Here is an 18,594-nt window from a genome sequence, read left to right on the forward strand (position 1 = left end):
ATGCACTTGGGTTGAGGCCAGAGGAACAACCCCAAAAGCCTCCTTCCTGCAGCTGCAATAAACAAGAAAGTGAAATGTAGTGTGTGTGTATACTTAGCCAAAGAGCTTGACATGAAAATTTTAATTGTAGGGGCTGTTTTTTTTTTCTTTTGGGGGTTTTTAGAGTGCTATCTAAGGCTTTTCCTTTACAGCAGGCTTTTAAAATAATGAATTAATTTTCAAAAGGATTTTTCTATCATAGGTATAATATAGGACATGATTTGGCTATATTTTTGTAGATCATTCAGTTATTTGTAGCCCACTGTCTCTCTGTTACTCATATTATTTCCTCTTTTTGCAAACCCTTTTCATATGATTTCTTATTGTCTGGAGGCGGAAGTTTCCAAGCTAATGCTGCCCAAGCCGAGTTTAACAAAAGAGTAAAAATGAGGAAATGATTAAATGTATTTGAATTTTATCATGCTTTCAGTTTTAATAGCGTTGGGACTCTTAACTGCCATATAAGTAATTTGGAACAAAAAACTAATACAAGTTTGTTGCTGTACCACATTCAGTAATAACCTCAAATTTCCTTAGGGCTATAGGCAGTGGAATTTGTCTGACTGAAAAGTGTACACTTCTACTACTCGATTAGGAGTGTCTCCCCTATTTGCTGCAAAGTACAGGGTCCATGGCATTTATTAAGCAATTACATATGCCATTGCCCCCTGCTGGAAAGCATGTGAAATACCTATTTCTAGGTAAAACACACGGACAATTTTTTTTTTTTCTTTAGTTATTCAGGAATTATGTCATGGTAGACATGTTCCTGCTTCCAAATTGATGAATGGCTTTTTCAACATTGAATCTGAACATAGTAAATAAATCTAGTAGCAGTGTCTCAAAATACATTGTGGTATTAAGACAGAAAAAAAAACTAAAAGAGAACTGAAAGTTGCCTTATCAAGATTAGTTTTATGTATCCACAGTGTTGATCTTCTAAAAAGCATTTATGTGGTCTTTAATGTTTTCCATTTTGGCATAATAATAAACAGTCACTCTATCAGACAATGTAAGTTCAAAATCAAAACACAGGTGTAAAAGTTTGAAACTCTTCTGAATAGTTACAAATGAACTGAGAGCTAGTAGCCATCCTACAAAATCAATAAGATTGCTCTCCAAGTGTTTGCATCAGACAGCAATTGTATCAGATATTTGTCTGATGTTGGTGGAACTGGGTGTGGTAGCAGTTGTTGAACTGGTGTAATGCCTTAGCTTCGAGTGATTAATGTAAAAGCAAGGAACTTATAACACATGAACGTTGTATTAACAACAGCTCAGCCAACAGTGGAATGACTGAAACTGTCATTGACAAATCATTAATTCAATACATAAGCAGTACTACTTTCAGGATCTCTGTGCATTGCAGAAGGCATAACAGCAGAAAACTTAATTAATGTATCCTAGTGATTTTCCTTCTTTTTGCTTTTGATTTTATAATATTGTAAGTGATTCGGTATCTTTATAGAAATTTTCACTGTGAGGCTTTTTTTCTCTTCCAAAATACATGGTAATTACATTAATATCAGGAAGCCAACAGCCAAATCTTCTGAGGAAAGAGGATAGGCCTTTTATGTTGAAGTGAGTTTTTGGCATACATTTTCTATACACTGTTACAAAAGCTTATGCGCTCAGAGTAATAAATAATAGAAGTCAGTGCAATCACGTATGAATTACATATATTGTGTGCATTGTGAAGCAAGAGGCTAGTGTGAACTGTCTTTTCTCTTGGTAATTGAAAAGCAAGCCTTTTGAGTAAGATGCACAGAACTAGTAAACGTATATACATCCATAAGTTTGGAAAATATTTCAATGTTCAGAAAGCACCTCATACTGATTTTTTTAAAAAATTTACTCTGCTTTTGGGAAAATCCTCTTCTTTCCCCAGAGGCATGAAAGACTTGCTAAAACTTGAGGCCCAGTGCTGTTCTCGTAGGTGGATGATGGTACACAGGGATCCAGTGCAAATGTACTTGCATACCCATCTGGGCTTCTGTCACTGCAGATGGCACGCGGTACCTGCAGTGCCCAAGGGCTCTGTCATGGACCTGCTCAACTACTGCTCTGCAGTGTTTTTCTGGGAAGTGTCCTATAGCCTCTTGATCTCTGTTGACCAACGTTTGGTCCCTGTGGTTTATCTTTCACAATGGAACAAGTGTATTAGTATTCTGGTATGCTGTTCATTTCATTGCAACTTTTCCTGTAAGGCAGCATAATTGGTCATAGCTGGCAGTTACCTGCTTTTCGGGATTTTTTGGCAAAATACCTCTTTGAGAAGATAGCTGATGCTTTGGACAGAAAGAAGGCTTCTGATTTTTTAAGCAGCATGTTTCTACCCCTCTATAGCCCTGAAAATTTTATTGGTATCTTGAAAGCTATGAAACACAGTATTTGCACTTGGGAAACAAGCATTTCCTCCATTAGGAGTATACCTTGCAAAATACTGTTATGCATATTAACCCACACTTCCATTTGTTTAAAATGCAAATGACCCTTGTGTGGTTAGCAATCAGTTTTGCAACGTTATGGCCTTTTCTGGCTTGAATCCTCCTTAGAGTACACACCTGATTTTTAGCCTTCATTGATATTAAAGTAAATGTAATTGGCTTGTAAATGCATTGGACTCCTTTTGGTGTGGGTTTCATGACTAGAGTATGCTCACCATAGCAGCAGATTGGGTGCCAATATTTCACATAGAACACCAGCCTCCTCAAAGCCCAGTCTGTTCCATGAAAGTGACCGACTCCTACAAAAATTACTTACATTAGTTTAATTATTGTAGAACAACTTTCAACACTGTTGCAGCAAGATCAGCTAAAAAACCCAGAAAATCACTTAGCCTTTTTTGAGCATGTCAGAAGCTAACTGGGGGGTTTCAATCAGTTGTGCTGTTAAATCACTTTCAATGCTGATTCAAAAAGGCATGTTGCTGAAAACCACATCTGGCATTAAGATACTTTTCTAGATTAGATGATGGATTATATTTTAGAACTGTATTGTGCAAATTGGGCACAAAAGTTAGTCTTGACTTCATCATTATTTCATTGCCTATTTCCAACTTATTGAAATTGATGCAAAGGAAATAGCAGACTTCAAAAGCTGCTTTTAAAGTTCCTTTCAAACTCCATGAATATAACCTAGAATATTCAAGTTCTTATTTCAGGAGAATGAACAGATATTCCGGAACATGGTGTAATATTTGACAATGATTGATTGATTTCAATGAATGTTTTTCTTGTCTGTGTTGGTTTTACCCCCATATGTCTGTAATTGTTAAGGACGTTTTCAGAGTCCTTTTCTAAGAATGAGGCTAACTGGAAATGTAGCTTTTAGATTTTTCCAGTTCTTGAAGACTACTTTTTAAATGTAGCATGGCCCAAAGGAAATGCTTGGTCTGACATCGTCTGATAATGAAATTTAGGCAGTTAAGGTCTTGTGATAGCTTGTTAAAGCATGCACAAATTGTAATTGCTTCCTGCCAGTGGTCAAGGAAGTGATTTAAATAATAGAAAGCAGGGACAGAATGGAAAGTAAGGTGTGATGGTCTGAGTTTTAGTCAGAGGCTGCTGTAGTTTTGAGAGCAGAGGTGCCAACCTCAGCTGATGTTGAGTGGTGAGGCAGAAGTGTAGATACAAGGCCAGATAAAAGTATTAACTGCCTGCAGTTGGATGTTAACTCTAGTACTCAATGACAGGGAAAATAAACATCAGAAGTCTCCAGGAACTGGTATAAGTTTTCTTTATTCTACTGTTTCTAATGCAAACTGACTGATTCCATGCAGACTAAAATCAAATACGCAGGTAGATATACTTAATTTTCACAAGTCTTTCCTGAGAGGAAAAAAACCATAAGCATGCATCTTTCACAAGTAACTTGGACAGTTACAATCCTGTTTCAGAAGAAACTTTGGCAATCCTGCCAAATGAACTTTAACTTGGGCTGGCTTAACATAATTGGTGCAAATTCATTACTGAGAGGGAAGAAAAGACAGACCAAAAGAACTGTCCTGCTGGGTTAGACCAATGGTCAATTAATTCAGTATTCCATGTTGGACTAATGGTAATATGAAAGCATAATAAAAAAAAGATCTTTCACGTAGTTAATTTTGATAATCATGGTACTTTGGTGTAGTACCCAAAATATAGACTACTGATGAATGAAAATTTTCTGAGATATTATATTTTTTCTATGAACTTCTACAGAGTGGACAAAATTCTGCTTTGAGAGGGCCAAAATACTAGAGAAAAAGGACTAATTAATCACCAGAATTACCAGGAATGTTTGTTCTCACAATTAAATTTAATTCCAAATTAGAATTTCCTGTGCTATGTGTTGTACTAACTTGCAGAAATGAGCTGGTAACTCACTAGGGAACAGATGCTGAGCTGTTGAAACAAATTTCCTGCTACTACTGCAACGAAAGCATGGGCTAGAATGGTATCAGTGAACTTTGCATGGCTCTTATACTACTCTGAATAAAAGCTGTCAAGCTATTTCTGAGTAATCTAACATCCCCATTTTGCCTGTTTCATGGCATATTAAGAGAAATTATTAGTGAAGGCTCACCATCTTCCAACCGGAAAGAAAATGGAAACATATTCTTCTGAATTGCTGAGTCACTCTGACACTCTGAGCCAAAAGCTAATGCAATTATTCCTTTATCACCGGAAGATCTCTTCAGTAATCACAGACACACCTCTTATTTCAATAGCTTCAGCAAAGGACTGTTGATTCCTCAGACCTAACCCAGTGTGTACAAATCACATTTTTGTTTTCTAATCCCAATCTCTAAGAATAAAGGTTTAAAACTGGAGAAGCTGCAAGGAGCAGATATCTAAGGAAATTTCAGTCTTTTGCCATGGAATTACAAGGTGGCTTATGCACAGAAATCCAGAGAACAAGCACTTCTAAAATATGGAACACTATTCTAATGTTTTGATGGGTATTTCGTTCTTAATGCTAGTTAAAAGTCTTAATTTTGTGCCATTTTCTACAATAATCTGTTTTTAATTGTAGCAGAAATTATTTGAGCTTTAACTCAATTTTCAGCCACTTCTATAATGCTGTTCATAATATTGGATTGTATCATTATAACTAAGCAATTTCTGTAAGTAACTAAGTTAATAATGTTTTGTTACCAATGGAACGAGGACCAGCAATGCTGTTTCATTTACTTTCTGTGATCAGCTTGATTAAGGAGAGATGATACTGTCCTAAGAATGTGTAAGCTTGACCTGGTAAGAATTGTAATAAAAATTTCACTAACTTCTGCATCAAAGGAATAAGCCCCATATTAGCAAACTGTTAACCTGGCATTTAAGTCAGTTATAACATTAAGTATAAATGAAAAATTACAAGCATTTTCAAGAGCGTTGAGAGAAATGAGAGATCGATGTATTGTTTGTTTTACTGTTAGATCTCCAGTTTAAAAAATAATTGATATTCCTTCTTCCACACCCTTCTGCTGTAATTATGTAAAGAATCTGGATTATGCTTCCGACTTGATTTAACTGTTTTATAATAAGTCACAAGCATACCTTGCCTACTTGATGATATTCCTTTAAGGTTGTGCCAGTCTTTCCATTATTAAATCATGTTTGGTGTTATATACTGGTTGCTTAAAAAAATTCATTTCAAGCTTGAACTTGCTATGCATTCTCAGCTAGCCATATGTGTGAGGGAGCACAAAAAACATCAGTACTATTTAGCAACTTAACACATTATTTTTCAATTTAATGGAAATCTTGGCTTTTATTTAAAAAAAAAAGTGAAATAATGTTTATCATAATGAGGGTTTGAGTTTGTCAGTAGGAAGAATAGGCATAAAAATAATTAAGATTTGCATTTTGTGTATATGGTCTGTGTGCTGCCCTTATGTATTCCTCCCTTCCCACCCCCCATCATAAATCTGACCCATTTGTAGAAAATTTGACTTTTGTCTTAAACAGGAAGCAAGCAACTAAAAGGGAAGACTTACATGTAAAGAGTATGAAGGATTGTAAGTTTTAAACATGGCAGTTCAGATACATAGATAGGTACAGGAGTCCTAGTTACCCCCTGTGCTACTATTCTGGCTTGCTAGTTTTTCTGAAGTTTGGAATTAAATGAGAATTGAAAACAATGATGGGTCTTTTTGTAACCTTTTTAGTTGCAGATTTTGCCTGCATGCCACCCATCCCCCACGTCCCCATACCCCAGAGAAACATGGGGACTTTGCAACTCAGTACGGCTGACCAGCCTAAAGAAATCTTTAGTATGGAATGCTGTACGTTTCCTAGAACAGGGTAGAGATTTTAAATAGCTGAATTGAATCACTGTGTCGAGAGGGCTCAAAACGAAACACTAGGTCCCTGTGGGTCACTACATAGAGTTCATAGTTGGTCAGTGTACTTGCTCCCCTCCTTATGAGTTTTGTGCATGATCTACCGAAGGTAAAAAGAAACGTTGATTTGAAATACCTACAACTCAAGGACACTAAGTAGCATCCTTACTACTAAGGATAGTAGTAAAATCTCTTCTTCCTGGCTGTCCTGAAGAACAAGTGTCCCAGCAGCTCTACTTCCCAGTATGCTTCTGCTGACCCTAGTAACATACATTTTTATGCCTTCAGTTTAAAAAGTGACCTGGTCTGTAGTCTTTGGACAGAATTACGTATTCCCCATTTTTCAGAACAGATGATTAAATTCAGTCAGTTTTTATTATCTGCTATTTGTTAAAAGAACTTAGCCCATGTAAGATAAGCCTCCAGTTTGATTTTTTGGGGAGCTTTTGATTGTCGAGGTTTTTTTGTACTTGTTTGTTTGTTGGTTTGGTGTTTTTTTTTGTGTGTGGTTTTTTTTTTTTTTTTTTTTTTTAACCTATTTTAGGCTTTTGCTGTACACAGAGAGAGGTAGGCTAATAAACTCATCCTAATACCTCTTTGGAAGGTACACTTACTATGTAAGTCTGATGTTATGAACACCCCTCACATATAAGCCCTCAGCTATGCATGCATCCTGTGCTGATGCCTAATGCTATATGGCATTGCCAAGTGGTCTCTTATGCAAACACTTACTAGGCTGGGGACTGCTTAATCTCCGAGATCAGGGAGACTTATTCTGATGTGGCTGTAGACTCTAGACAGTTAAATTTGCAGAAATCCACTGAAGGCAGTTTGCTTTTCAGAAGTTGCTGAGGGCATAATTTGGCTTTTTGCAGTTTGAGGGTGGGCTGTTTAACCTGAACAAGTTCCAGCTTGTTCAATTATAATTTAACAATATATTTTCCCCATACTTGCTGTGTTCCTCCCAAGAGATGCTTGCATCTTCTTGATGCATGAAAGGATCCTGTATTTAATGTACATATTAAATAAGTCTGTAAAGTAAATTCTCACATAATTTTACATTTAAAAGTACTATTTGAGGTGTGTGTATATATAATTTTGTTAGATGCATGTATAGAAATAAAACAGTCTTTGCTCTTCCCTTTTGTACCTCCTCAAGACATGTAATCTACAAAGCAGGAGAATTGCATGATAAAATGTGCCAGAGTGGAATGCATAATTATTCCAGAGGAGGGTAAGTCAGTTCAGAACTTGTACTAACATTCTTAAGGGCAGCAGGAGTCTTCTTGCCATGAAATTACATCAGCTCTCTATGGCCCAGAGTCAATGCACATGCTTTCCCTTTCTAGTAAAAAAAAGGTGTGAAAAATGCTAATGTCTTCAAAAATACTGTAGGAACAAAGCTGAGTAAAAGAATATATGTTATAGTGTGGTGTTCACCTATAAGTGAACTTAAGGGGAGAAGAGATTGGGCCATGGTACTTTTAAAACAACCATTTCACTTTTTTAATAGATTAAGTCATGACTTGCAAACAGACAAAAAACATCTAAATAAGAAAAAGAATGCTTCCTTGATCCTAGTTCAGAGACATTCCCATAACAGGTGGGGCAGAGGCCTTTAAATTACAGGTCTCCATATACCCAAATTTGTTACAATTCCATCAAGCAATGAGAAAAGACACTTTTACAGTAAATAGCAGGGGATGCGGCTAGCAACACCCATTTTCAAGATTGTTGAAAGATGAATGTTTGGTTGGGACTGTGTAGTAACAGTATCAGAGGTAGAATCTGTTCTATATGGAAACACTACCCAGTTTCCCAGGAGTCTTAAGATGAAGCATACAGCACTTACTGCTAACTAATAAATTGTCACTAAGACACACAGTTAACTAATGCAGCTCAGCACAGTTCTGATTTACTATCATTTCTATGTAGAAATTAGGCCTGTTTTAGCTAGTGGATAGGGAGTGACTAATTTCCATTTCCCCACGTGGAGAGGGGAGGAAAGGAGCACTTCCTTTTTCTTAAGCTAGAATATCTGGCACTTACAGCTGTTTGGTGGATCTATTGTGTGAGACAAATCGTACATAGACTACAAGCTGATATGGCACCTTGGCAGCAGAATATGTTTGCTCACTAAATTCTAGTGGCAGTCTCTCTAGTAGCATACCATGTTTCTTACTGCAGTGGTAAGTACCACTTACTGCCAGTGGAGTATGTGGTCTCAAACTATGCATGTATGCGAAAAAACACGTGGATGTGGGGAAAACATGCCTAAAGACACAGCCATGCTCATGACACTATTGTTAATGTGGATTGCAAAAAAATAAAAATGTGCAAAAAGCAGAGACTACAGGACTTTGGCTTGAACCAGCCAAAACTATTCAGTGATGATAGATGTAGTGAGAATAGTAATCTACTGTTTAAAGGGCCCATCTGGAAGATTTACAGAATTCTCAGTTGTAGAGAGCTGTACAGTAGATCTCTAGTTAGAGCACACTTGGCAATAGAGGTGTTAGCTTATGACATTCTGCACTCAGTGAAAGGATGTTTTGGCCCCTCTTCATTTTTTTGTATATTAAAACTCCTCATAACTTTAGGGGAAGAGGCATATTAAGAGTGAGGCTGTGAGCTGCTCGCGTTTTAATACAGCAGGTGGAAATGGAAGAAATATATTCTTCTCTCACATTGACATCTTCTGATTATCTGAAAAATTTTGCCCAATAGCTCCAGTTCCCACAAACAACATTTCAGGAGACTTAAATGGCAGAATTTATGTGAAATACCTGAGGGGTAGGCGAAAAGAAGCATCAGCTTATCCTTTTTTTCCTTAACAGCAGAACTACTAAAAATCTAACATCCATGGACCATGTTAATTCTTTGGGTGATCATCTTCACTATTCTGAGTTACAGTAAAAGCAAAACCACACTTCAGGTTTTGCTACAGCCTCAAAAGCGCACATGGCATGCTAATGAGGCACAGCTCTTGTTAATTTTAGTTTCGTGCATTTGAAGTTCTGCCTAGTGTTTCTTCAGTACTGTAGTAATTCTGTAATGGTTGGAGAAGATCTAGCTGTATAATTTTATGTCCCAATACTAGATCACCTCTTAAAAATGGTTGTCACTCAAACACTTGCAACAGATTTTTGAGAAGTAGCTCCCAAAGTAAAAAATGGTTAAGTACCAGCCCATATGCACTACTCTTTCCTTTCTTTTTGTTTCTCATCTGGGTCGACAAAAGTTCTTTTGTATTGCTTGTCTAGGTGCTTTTAAAATCTACAACATCTTTTATCAAAATGTCATTCTTAGTTAAGAAAGCAAGACAGGAACATGAATAGTCAGCTTTCATTTTTGACTACTTATTCTAGCTATCTTCATAGCATTAGGAAGCACAGAGCAGTGCAAGGTCATAATAACAATTCAAAGTCTTGCCTTTAAAGAAAAATTCAGCTGCTCCTCAGGGTTATAAATCCTTAAAGTAGAATTAGGCTGTTTGGGATTGGTCAGAAAAACAGGCACATATGTGTGAAGTAGAAATGGTTAGGGGGAGAGACAAATGTTAACAAAAAATATGTGTGAAGAATTAAGCTCCAAAGTAATCCATTCTGGGTCTTCTCAAGTTAGGTTATGTTTTACCCTGCTTCTGTTACCATCTATCACTTTTATAGAAAAAGGATTTAGCCATAAAGCCAGATACCTTCTCCTCCATAATATATATATGTATCTATATATATCTGTATATATCTATCCTGTACTGGGAAACTTAAATGTCAAGTAATGTGAAGTGGATCAGTTTTTAAACACCACACCCACCCTTAAAGTTCTGAGCAATGCCATTACCAAGGGAAGTCAAAAGTCCAGTCCCAGTAAAAAAATACACACTCTGCTCTTTTTTTTTTTATTGATCCTCTTTCTAATTCTTTGTAACATAATCTGTGGGGGGGATACAACACCCCATTATCTCTTTTACTCTGGGGCTATCTTAAAGTGAAACGGGGATAGCCTTTCTGTTGTTCTTCCTGGCTTATTTTAAATTTAAAGAACTCAGTTGATACTCTAGACATTATTTGAACTCATTCTCTTTTAAAAAAACGTAAGTTTTATTTGCATTCTTTCTGGAATTACTTTTTGATCTGCAAGAATCTAACTACAGATGAGCAAGTCAATGTTTCATGAAATTTATTGTAAACTACCATCCTGAGGTGGAATATTTTTTCTTAGCAAATAAGGTGAAATTAGAGGAAATGGGGAAACCAGGATTTTGGGGACTTGGCTGCTTATTTACATGACTGAATATGCATTTGGAAAACTAATTACTAATTCTAGGTACCTATTTTGAAAACTCTGATATGAGATTTTTTAAAAACATCTTTAAAAAAAGAAAAAAAAATTGCTTATTTAGAAGTGTATGTCTAATAAAAAGCATTTCCATGTTGGAGACATGTATTGTCATTCAGAACTTAAATTCTTTTGTGCTGGCATATGCGACAGTTTAGATCATCTTTCTCGAAATTCTCTGAGTCAATAATCACTTCTAGTTATTTTTGGTGTGGAAAAATAAATTCTACTAGTGATCGAAACTTGCAAATGCTTCTTTGTTTGCAGCACTGCCTTGCTAGATGGTTTATTTTGCCAGGGGAAGAAGAAAGGCAGACCTCATTTAAGTTGCCTCTTACTCCGTGCATGAATGGTTACAAAGGATAAGGTGGCCGAGTGTCCAGACATAAGAGGAAACTCAGTCCCAAACATTGGCAACTAGTGCCATTTTAGACCACCTATGTATATCCTGCCTAGCCTCCAACCACCATTTTACTATAGGCCATGTCTCCCACAGATCCTGCATCGTACCTGCCAACCCCTGTGCGGCTATCTTGGTTACCAAGATAGGCATCACGATATGAGATCTCAAAAAGGCACCGGATAGCTTATTCAGCCACCTACATCCACCAACCTCACAGGAAGCTGCTGTTGATGGATAACTTGCTATGAAATTTATTTGCAGTATGCAACCAAATACTGGCAACAACCATGTCAATGCACTGACAATATGCACCGACTTTTTTGATTTTCTAAATAAGTGCTTTATTGTATGTGCTCTGTTCCTTGAGACAACATTGGCTCAGAGAAGTGACTGTTCTTGTGGAGTAGGACGTATACAAAGTACACACAATATTTATAAAGTACCTTAGTACTATTTTGATTAATTTTTACTGCAAAGTTAGTGGTTGTTTCAAAACTAGATTAGTCACTTTGTCCATAATTATAATGTCTTGAAATCTGCTTCACCATTTTGAATCGGCTTCAGACCTAATAGTCAGAAAATGGCTCTGTCTCAATCTTAAGACTAAACTTGATTAGTAGCTATGTAGATTTCATATTATCCTGTTTTATAAGTGAAAGAAAAAAAACCTGAGTTCTGTACATAGAAACCTGTGGCATCATAAGCTGCATCTCCATGGAAAAGGTGCAAATGAAGTACAGACCTTATGTGCCTAGACTAATGTTCATAAAGATGAACAATCACAGACACACAGATTATTTCTGTGTTACCACTTATGCAACCCTAGACAGCATTATATTGGATAAGTGGGTGTTTAGAGCTTGCACATGGATTCAAAGCACAATCTATTTAATGAAGTAAGACAAAATGGACAATAAATGCTCAAATAGACTTTTTATAAAAACTCATTTTTTCTGATTAGTATTTTGAGATGTGTTATAGATTGCTTAAAAATGTCTTAACCATGAAACACTGCATAAGGAACATAAGCATGCATCAGCTTGCATGTGACACGCTTTAGCATGCTTGGAGGTATAAAGAAGTTTTGGCATTGTGGCAAGGCAATGTGTTATGTACACTGTGTGGGAGGATACACCATGCAGATTTGATTGCATCATCTTGCTCTCTTTTTTCTTTTCTTTTCTTTTCTTTCTTTTTTTTGTTCCAGATGGTAAAACAAAGACTGTAGTGAAACCCGTTTTCTCCCAGGAAGAGGTGGGAGGGAATTTTATATGAGTGAGAAACTTTGCCTCAAGTCGAAATCTGGGGCCTGGACTAATGAACTACCTGTAATTCTCATTGTACTAAATATTGCTGAAACTAGGCATGTACTAATCATGAACCATGCCAAACTATGCATAATTACTATGCTTTCTCTGTAGCAGTAATTAATTTGCGTTAGCAACTTTGATTAATCTTTCTAATCTAAAAGTAAAGTGCCTCTCAGACATGAAAGGCTTTATAACTGCTTAGGGTTGTTATTGCGGCCCAGTGAAGGGTGTTTCAATCCAGTGGGGGGCAGGAGGGGGACAAAACGAAAAAAAAAACCCACCAAAGTATAGCCAATATTTATGAACTAATAAAAACTATTAACAGTTTAAGCATTCTGTTTTGCCACAGAATTCATCATTTAAACTACAGGCTTCTGTACACAGTACATTCCTCCTGAAAGAAATGGAAATTGTAATTAATTCAGTGAGAGGGCTTCTCTGAGGGCAGTTCCACAAGGATGAGGGTTATATGCCAGAGAGACTGAGATTCCATCCTATAGAGGGCAATGCTATCTATTTAACATTTGTAATGTTGCAGTGCAAACTTACCCATAAATTCATTTTAGTTTTAACTTGGAGGACAGCATTGTTCTAGGCATGACTGTTCAACCATGATATTGAGTCAGTCCTCATCGCCAGTCCAAAAAGGGTGTCAGTTGTGTTGCCTGTGAGTGATTTGGACACGTCTGCTTTTCAGGAAATATATATGCTAAGATCATCAACTTAGACTATGTTGACAAACAGAGAGCTATCAGATGCTAATGTACAAACTAAATCTGGCATCACTGGAGTTTAAAGTTTCCATGCTTCATTGCCAACCTCCTGGCCCAAGCCAGACTCTTCACCTAAAGGAATCCAAAACTGCTGAAAGGACTTATGATGTCATCAAATGGTGATCGTGATTTACCTACACTTCATAAACTATCAGATCTGGAGGAAGTGAAATTTCTGAGGCAAGTAGATGTGTCTCTACAAACTGATACAAATAGCACAGGGTTTTTAAGTGAATGTTGTGTTGCTCATTTTCTCCCTCAGATATGCTAATATTTCAGGTTTGTTTTTCTTTTTCTTGCTTCCTGTGTTACCACTGTTCCCTGGCAAGGAATACTGCTACATGTAAGTCATGATAGGCAGGATGACATGATAATCACATGGAAATGGATAGTCTAGAGATTACTAATGAACTTCAGTCTGATTTAGATAATTTAAAAATAAAATGCTATCAGCTCAAAGTCTGAGATCAATTCTGTTTTTGCAAGTTAAATATTTTTAAAATACATAGAATTTATAATTTTTTATGATGTTGATTCAAGAAGGGAATTATTTGTGATAGTTTATTTTCTTACAGTTGTGGTTTGTGTCCAAAAATTTTATAATCATAAAGCTACCCTTTTGGCATCAGTCAAAAATAGACAATATATATTGATGTTGAAACAAGCTTTGTAGAAGACAATTTTTTTTAAATCAGGCATGGGACTTTACATTTATTAGAAGGTGTTCACAAAAATAAGGGTAACATCATGCATATTCTTTGCAACTAAACCCAGTTATGGTTACAGTTTGGAAATAAATTTAAAGAGACATATGGAGATACAGTAGTACATATACACTCTATTTATGACATTAAGTTAGTGTACTGGTGACTCTCAGCAATACATCAGAAGTCTACAGCCAGCTGATGGAAAGATTGTATATGGAGGAAGAAACTGCTTCAATTTCTCACATTATTTTTGTGGCTTGACAAGAATGTCAGTGTGAATCGCCTCCTAAATTTGGGAGGCAGGAACAAGTCAAGACCATACCTTTGCAGTACAGAACATTTACACACAAAATACACATGCATTGCAATGCACTGGAAATGGGTAAAGCAAGGAGAAACCCATAACGCAATGCTTTATTAACACAATTCTACAAAGGAGTCTCAAATAGGATTATATAGTTCAGTCACAGTAAGGCCACAATATTACAATGGATAAGGACCTTCAAATTTGGCATTCTGTGTTACTAATAGAACCCTTCCTTCTTTATAGCTTTTTATACATGTTCCTGAATGGTATCTCATCAAAGTCCTCCTGTTGTGTGGGTTTTTTTTTTTGGTTTTTTTTTTTTTTTGTAACTTTAACATATTGCTTAATACAACAGTTAGCACAGTAGAGAAGGGTACTGTCACAGGGGAAACAAAACCTATGTAACATTCACGTAGTTTTTAGACTATATGCTAGATGCATTTAGATGAAGCTGGCTAATCAGAAAAAAGACTAGCAAAGGATTTCCTCAAGTTTCGAATAGTTTCAGCTTTTGCTTCATCTTCATTCACAGATGATCGGAAGAAGGATGATTCTGTGAAACTGAAGGCATTTGTCAAAGACTGCGACTTGCTGCAAGACAAAAATGCAATGTTTTGTATGGTCATATTGTCTACCAGCTTCCATCCACATATAAGCTGTATAAAATATGAGAAAAAGAAAAATGTCCATGAGATGTAGACAGTTTGCATGTGAACAAAATGGACATTCAACACAAGCAATATAGTTACATATAGCATACAGAGCTGCTGCAATACAGCGCATTCCTCCTGTACTTAGATTTGGGAAGTAGGTTAATCCTTTTCTTTAGAGAACACATTGGGTTTTTACAAATCTGAAACATTGCATTCCACTAAATTGGATGATGTAAATTAGAATTTGAGGAAAAAGTGGGCCTGCCTGCTAAATCCAAATTACCACCCAGAACAGGGTGATTAGTAATTGTGTTATGCACAAAGAAAAATTAGGTATATTGGCAAGGGTTTGAAGAATGAATCCTAAAGTTGTAATGTGCTTGCTCTCTCTCTCTCTCTCTCTCTCTCTGACATTTGATCCTTAATGACACTTTATATCTTTTAAAAAATCCCCAAATCAGACATAAGTTTTCCTGTCTATAAGCAGTTAGTCTAGCAATGCTATTCTGTTTTTAGTGCTATCATGTAACTATGGTATAGGTCTCTGTAAGCATGAATAAAATAACATACAAGAAGGAAAATGTCTGAAGTTTTAAACTTTAACTCATGACTTGTCAGATAAAATAATATTTAAAAAGTAGGCTTGAATTTAAAAAGAAAACATTAATGAGTTTTACAAAGATACCCATGCATTAGTAAAACTAGTTAACTGATTTCATTTTTATCTCAGTACAATAACAGGATCTCAGTTTTGGCTATGGTAAAACTGAAACACTTTTCTTATTCAGATTGTCTTATACTTTTCATGGTTTGCAGCTTCTCTACCTCTAAACTCATAATGTACAGCAAACAGTGCTACAGGCGTTTTAGGTTTTTCATAAATTATACTTGTGTTAATGAGAATAGACTGATAAATGTTTGTTTGTACTCACTGAAAGAGGGAGGGTGGGAAGCAGCACTTGACTTGATTAGTAACACAATAAGTAGCCTAATTAAATATTTATTCAGAGATTAATAACATGTACATACAGGTTAGGCAACAGCATGTGGGTGAATACAAAGCGTACACATGCAAATGGACAGAGTTAATCCTACAGGCAGGAGATCTGAGTCTTGGTGTAGACCTAAAACTGCTTCTTGAAAGTTAGAAAAACTACTCTTATTATGGCTTGCTTCTTAATAACTTTAATTTCCCCCGTTTTATTTTATTTTAAATAGAGACTGTTCTCTTCCATTTGAAGAAGAGAAAAATGAATCTAGATTTGAGCAAGGAACTAAAGGAAAGGGAGAAAGCTGGGAAACAGTATGTGGTACAGTTCTCTGTACCTGTTCTTAACTGTTTTTCTTAAATGTCAGAAGTTCACAAGTTAAGCTTCAAACTATAAACTAGTTTCCACCCCACTTAAGAAAATTGACCTCCCTATTCTCTACATATACTTAAATAATGGATGAACTAATTTGAGTTTTATGATTATAAAACAGAACAAAGAAATACACTGTCCTAGGGAGGCAAGGAAAATATTGTTAACTTTGCATATTGTCACCTAACACATCTTTTCCACTGAATTGCACTCAGTGAGGACTCAGAATTAGTTCACACTCGTATTAGCATATGAGTGGGTAGGAAAAGGGGATCAGTGTTACTTAGATAAAACAAAGACTATATGCCCGTCTTTGTACTTACCAGAATAAGTAGGTTGTGTCTGTGGCTCTACCAGCAATAGTGTGGGTCAGGATTGCTATGTTGAAAAACACCAAATCATTGCTAATACCTTCCCCATATTTTCTGTTCACTGGGTTTAAACTGTGTGAGGGGACATAGCTACAGATCCTCTCCGTATTCTTTACTGTAGCACATGGCCAGATATAGCAACAACCGCATGCTGTGCATGAAGGCATCTTCCAGTAGTGAGGTAACTACAGGCAGTTTCTGTGCGAGACCTGCAGCCTTCTCTGGAAAGGGCCTGTGTGAATTGCTTGCACTGTATAACCATGAATGAAGTGCAACCGTAAAGAAACACAGTTTGGCAGCCACTGTCTAGCGTGTTCATTTGGATTGTTTCTGAGATAGGCCTTTCGAAACTGGAATCTGTTGTCTGAGCGACTGCAAGGTTAAAAGTTTAAATAGATTAAGACTTCCTCTTTTCTGTGCAGGCTTAAAGCACACCCAGATCATGAGTCAGTGACATAAAAAGCAGAAAACAAATACGAGAATGATGATGAATTTTGAGACCTAGCTGGGGCAGAAATTGCACAACTAATAAATGAAATTTTGTGTAGTGCTTAGGATATAGCTAATGATACTGTCTTACTAATCATAAACAGAATAATGTTCCTGAAATGTTTTAACCTCATTTTAGACTTGTGAACATGTGTACATTTATTTCTGATTATTAGACCAACTCTTAAATTACAGTTATGACAACAAAATCTGTGTTAATGAGGAGAAAAGAAAATGGATAATGCAAATCTTACTTAAGTTGTGGATGAGACTGAGGCTTCTGTTGTGGAGCTGGCTGTGGCTGTGGCTGCGGCTGTGGCTCTGCTTCCTTTGATAATCTGGTGCTGGAAGGACCTTGAGCCTGGGGACGCGGTTGCTGAGTTGTAGGTCCAGGTGGACGCTGTGGCTGGGAAGTTGAGGGCTTTGCTGACTGCCCAGGGGGGTACATGCGCTGTGGCTGCAATGGCTCCTGGCTTTGTGATTGCATTCCTTGGGGTTGCACTGGGCCCCCTAGGTTCAGTACAAGAAAAACTTCATAATGTTATAGTATCAAAAAATTCTTATTAGATTTCATATCCAACACTTTAATGTGACTAATTCTACTTTTGAGGCAAAATTCTATTCATATGGACTGCAGTTTCATGTAGTCAATACTACTAATCACAGTTGGTACATTAGTAACTTGCTTGGAGTCCCTATGATTCATCCTTAAAATTGCTAAGAAGTACCAAGTTTATCCCAGCAATAGCGGTACTCACTTCAAATCAAATCAGTGGAGTTACACCCAGTATAATTTTGGCCCAGCTCAAGGAGAGGCTGCGAGATAACTGAATATACCAGTAATATCTATTTCAGCAATACAGCTATTTTCTGTGTAGTTATTGCAGATATGTTCCTCCAAAGTTTTAAAATTATTTCTGTAATATTTCTCTTAGATTTACTCTTATAGCAGTAAAACAACTTTATACTGAAATTTTCTGGCTAATTTAAAGTCTTTTGATACCTTATTTAACCCCTTAGTGAAATATGTCAGGAACATTACAAAAACTGTAAGAAAGTCATTACCAATTCTTCACCAAGATCTTTCCACTGAGAAGGAAGCATACTGGCAAAATACTGTATCAAGCATGAAACTATAACGTGTAATAGAGACTTAAGTTGTGAAATCCATGGCTGAAAGATGCTACATCATCATATAGGGTGGGGCTTTTTTCTGCTTTCTGACTGTAATAGTGCTGTGTCAGGTATCAGTGGACATGCTGCTTTTATCTCATGTCTGAATGTGGTTTTCTGGGCTGATAGTTGTTATAACTGAATCTTTTTCTTGCATGTGACAAGGCACACAGGACATCTGAGTTAAAGGGAAGAAAGGACAGAATGAAACTGAGTGATTTGTTTGTATAATGTTTCAGTCAGGGTAAGAGCTTTGCTGAACAATAAATATTATAGAACACAATGGATCTAGATGTTCTGAACACTTGGGAATTTTTAGTCTTGCACAGATATTTAATCTTAATCTAT

The 18,594-nt window shown here is 36.5% G+C and overlaps 1 protein-coding gene across 1 annotated transcript in view; it reads right to left on the reverse strand.

The window, feature by feature from the left end:
• Window positions 1–13,814: 13,814 nt before the first annotated feature.
• Window positions 13,815–18,594, reverse strand: part of SYN2 (synapsin II) — a 204,067-nt gene continuing 199,287 nt past the window's right edge. Inside the window, 2 exon segments of the mRNA XM_064454350.1 lie at window positions 13,815–14,790; window positions 17,328–17,583. Of these exon segments, the coding sequence (XP_064310420.1) occupies window positions 14,655–14,790; window positions 17,328–17,583 (392 nt within the window). The 3' untranslated portion in view covers window positions 13,815–14,654.

The sequence above is a fragment of the Phalacrocorax carbo genome, chromosome 6 (assembly GCF_963921805.1).
Source record: "Phalacrocorax carbo chromosome 6, bPhaCar2.1, whole genome shotgun sequence".
Lineage (NCBI taxonomy): Eukaryota > Metazoa > Chordata > Aves > Suliformes > Phalacrocoracidae > Phalacrocorax > Phalacrocorax carbo.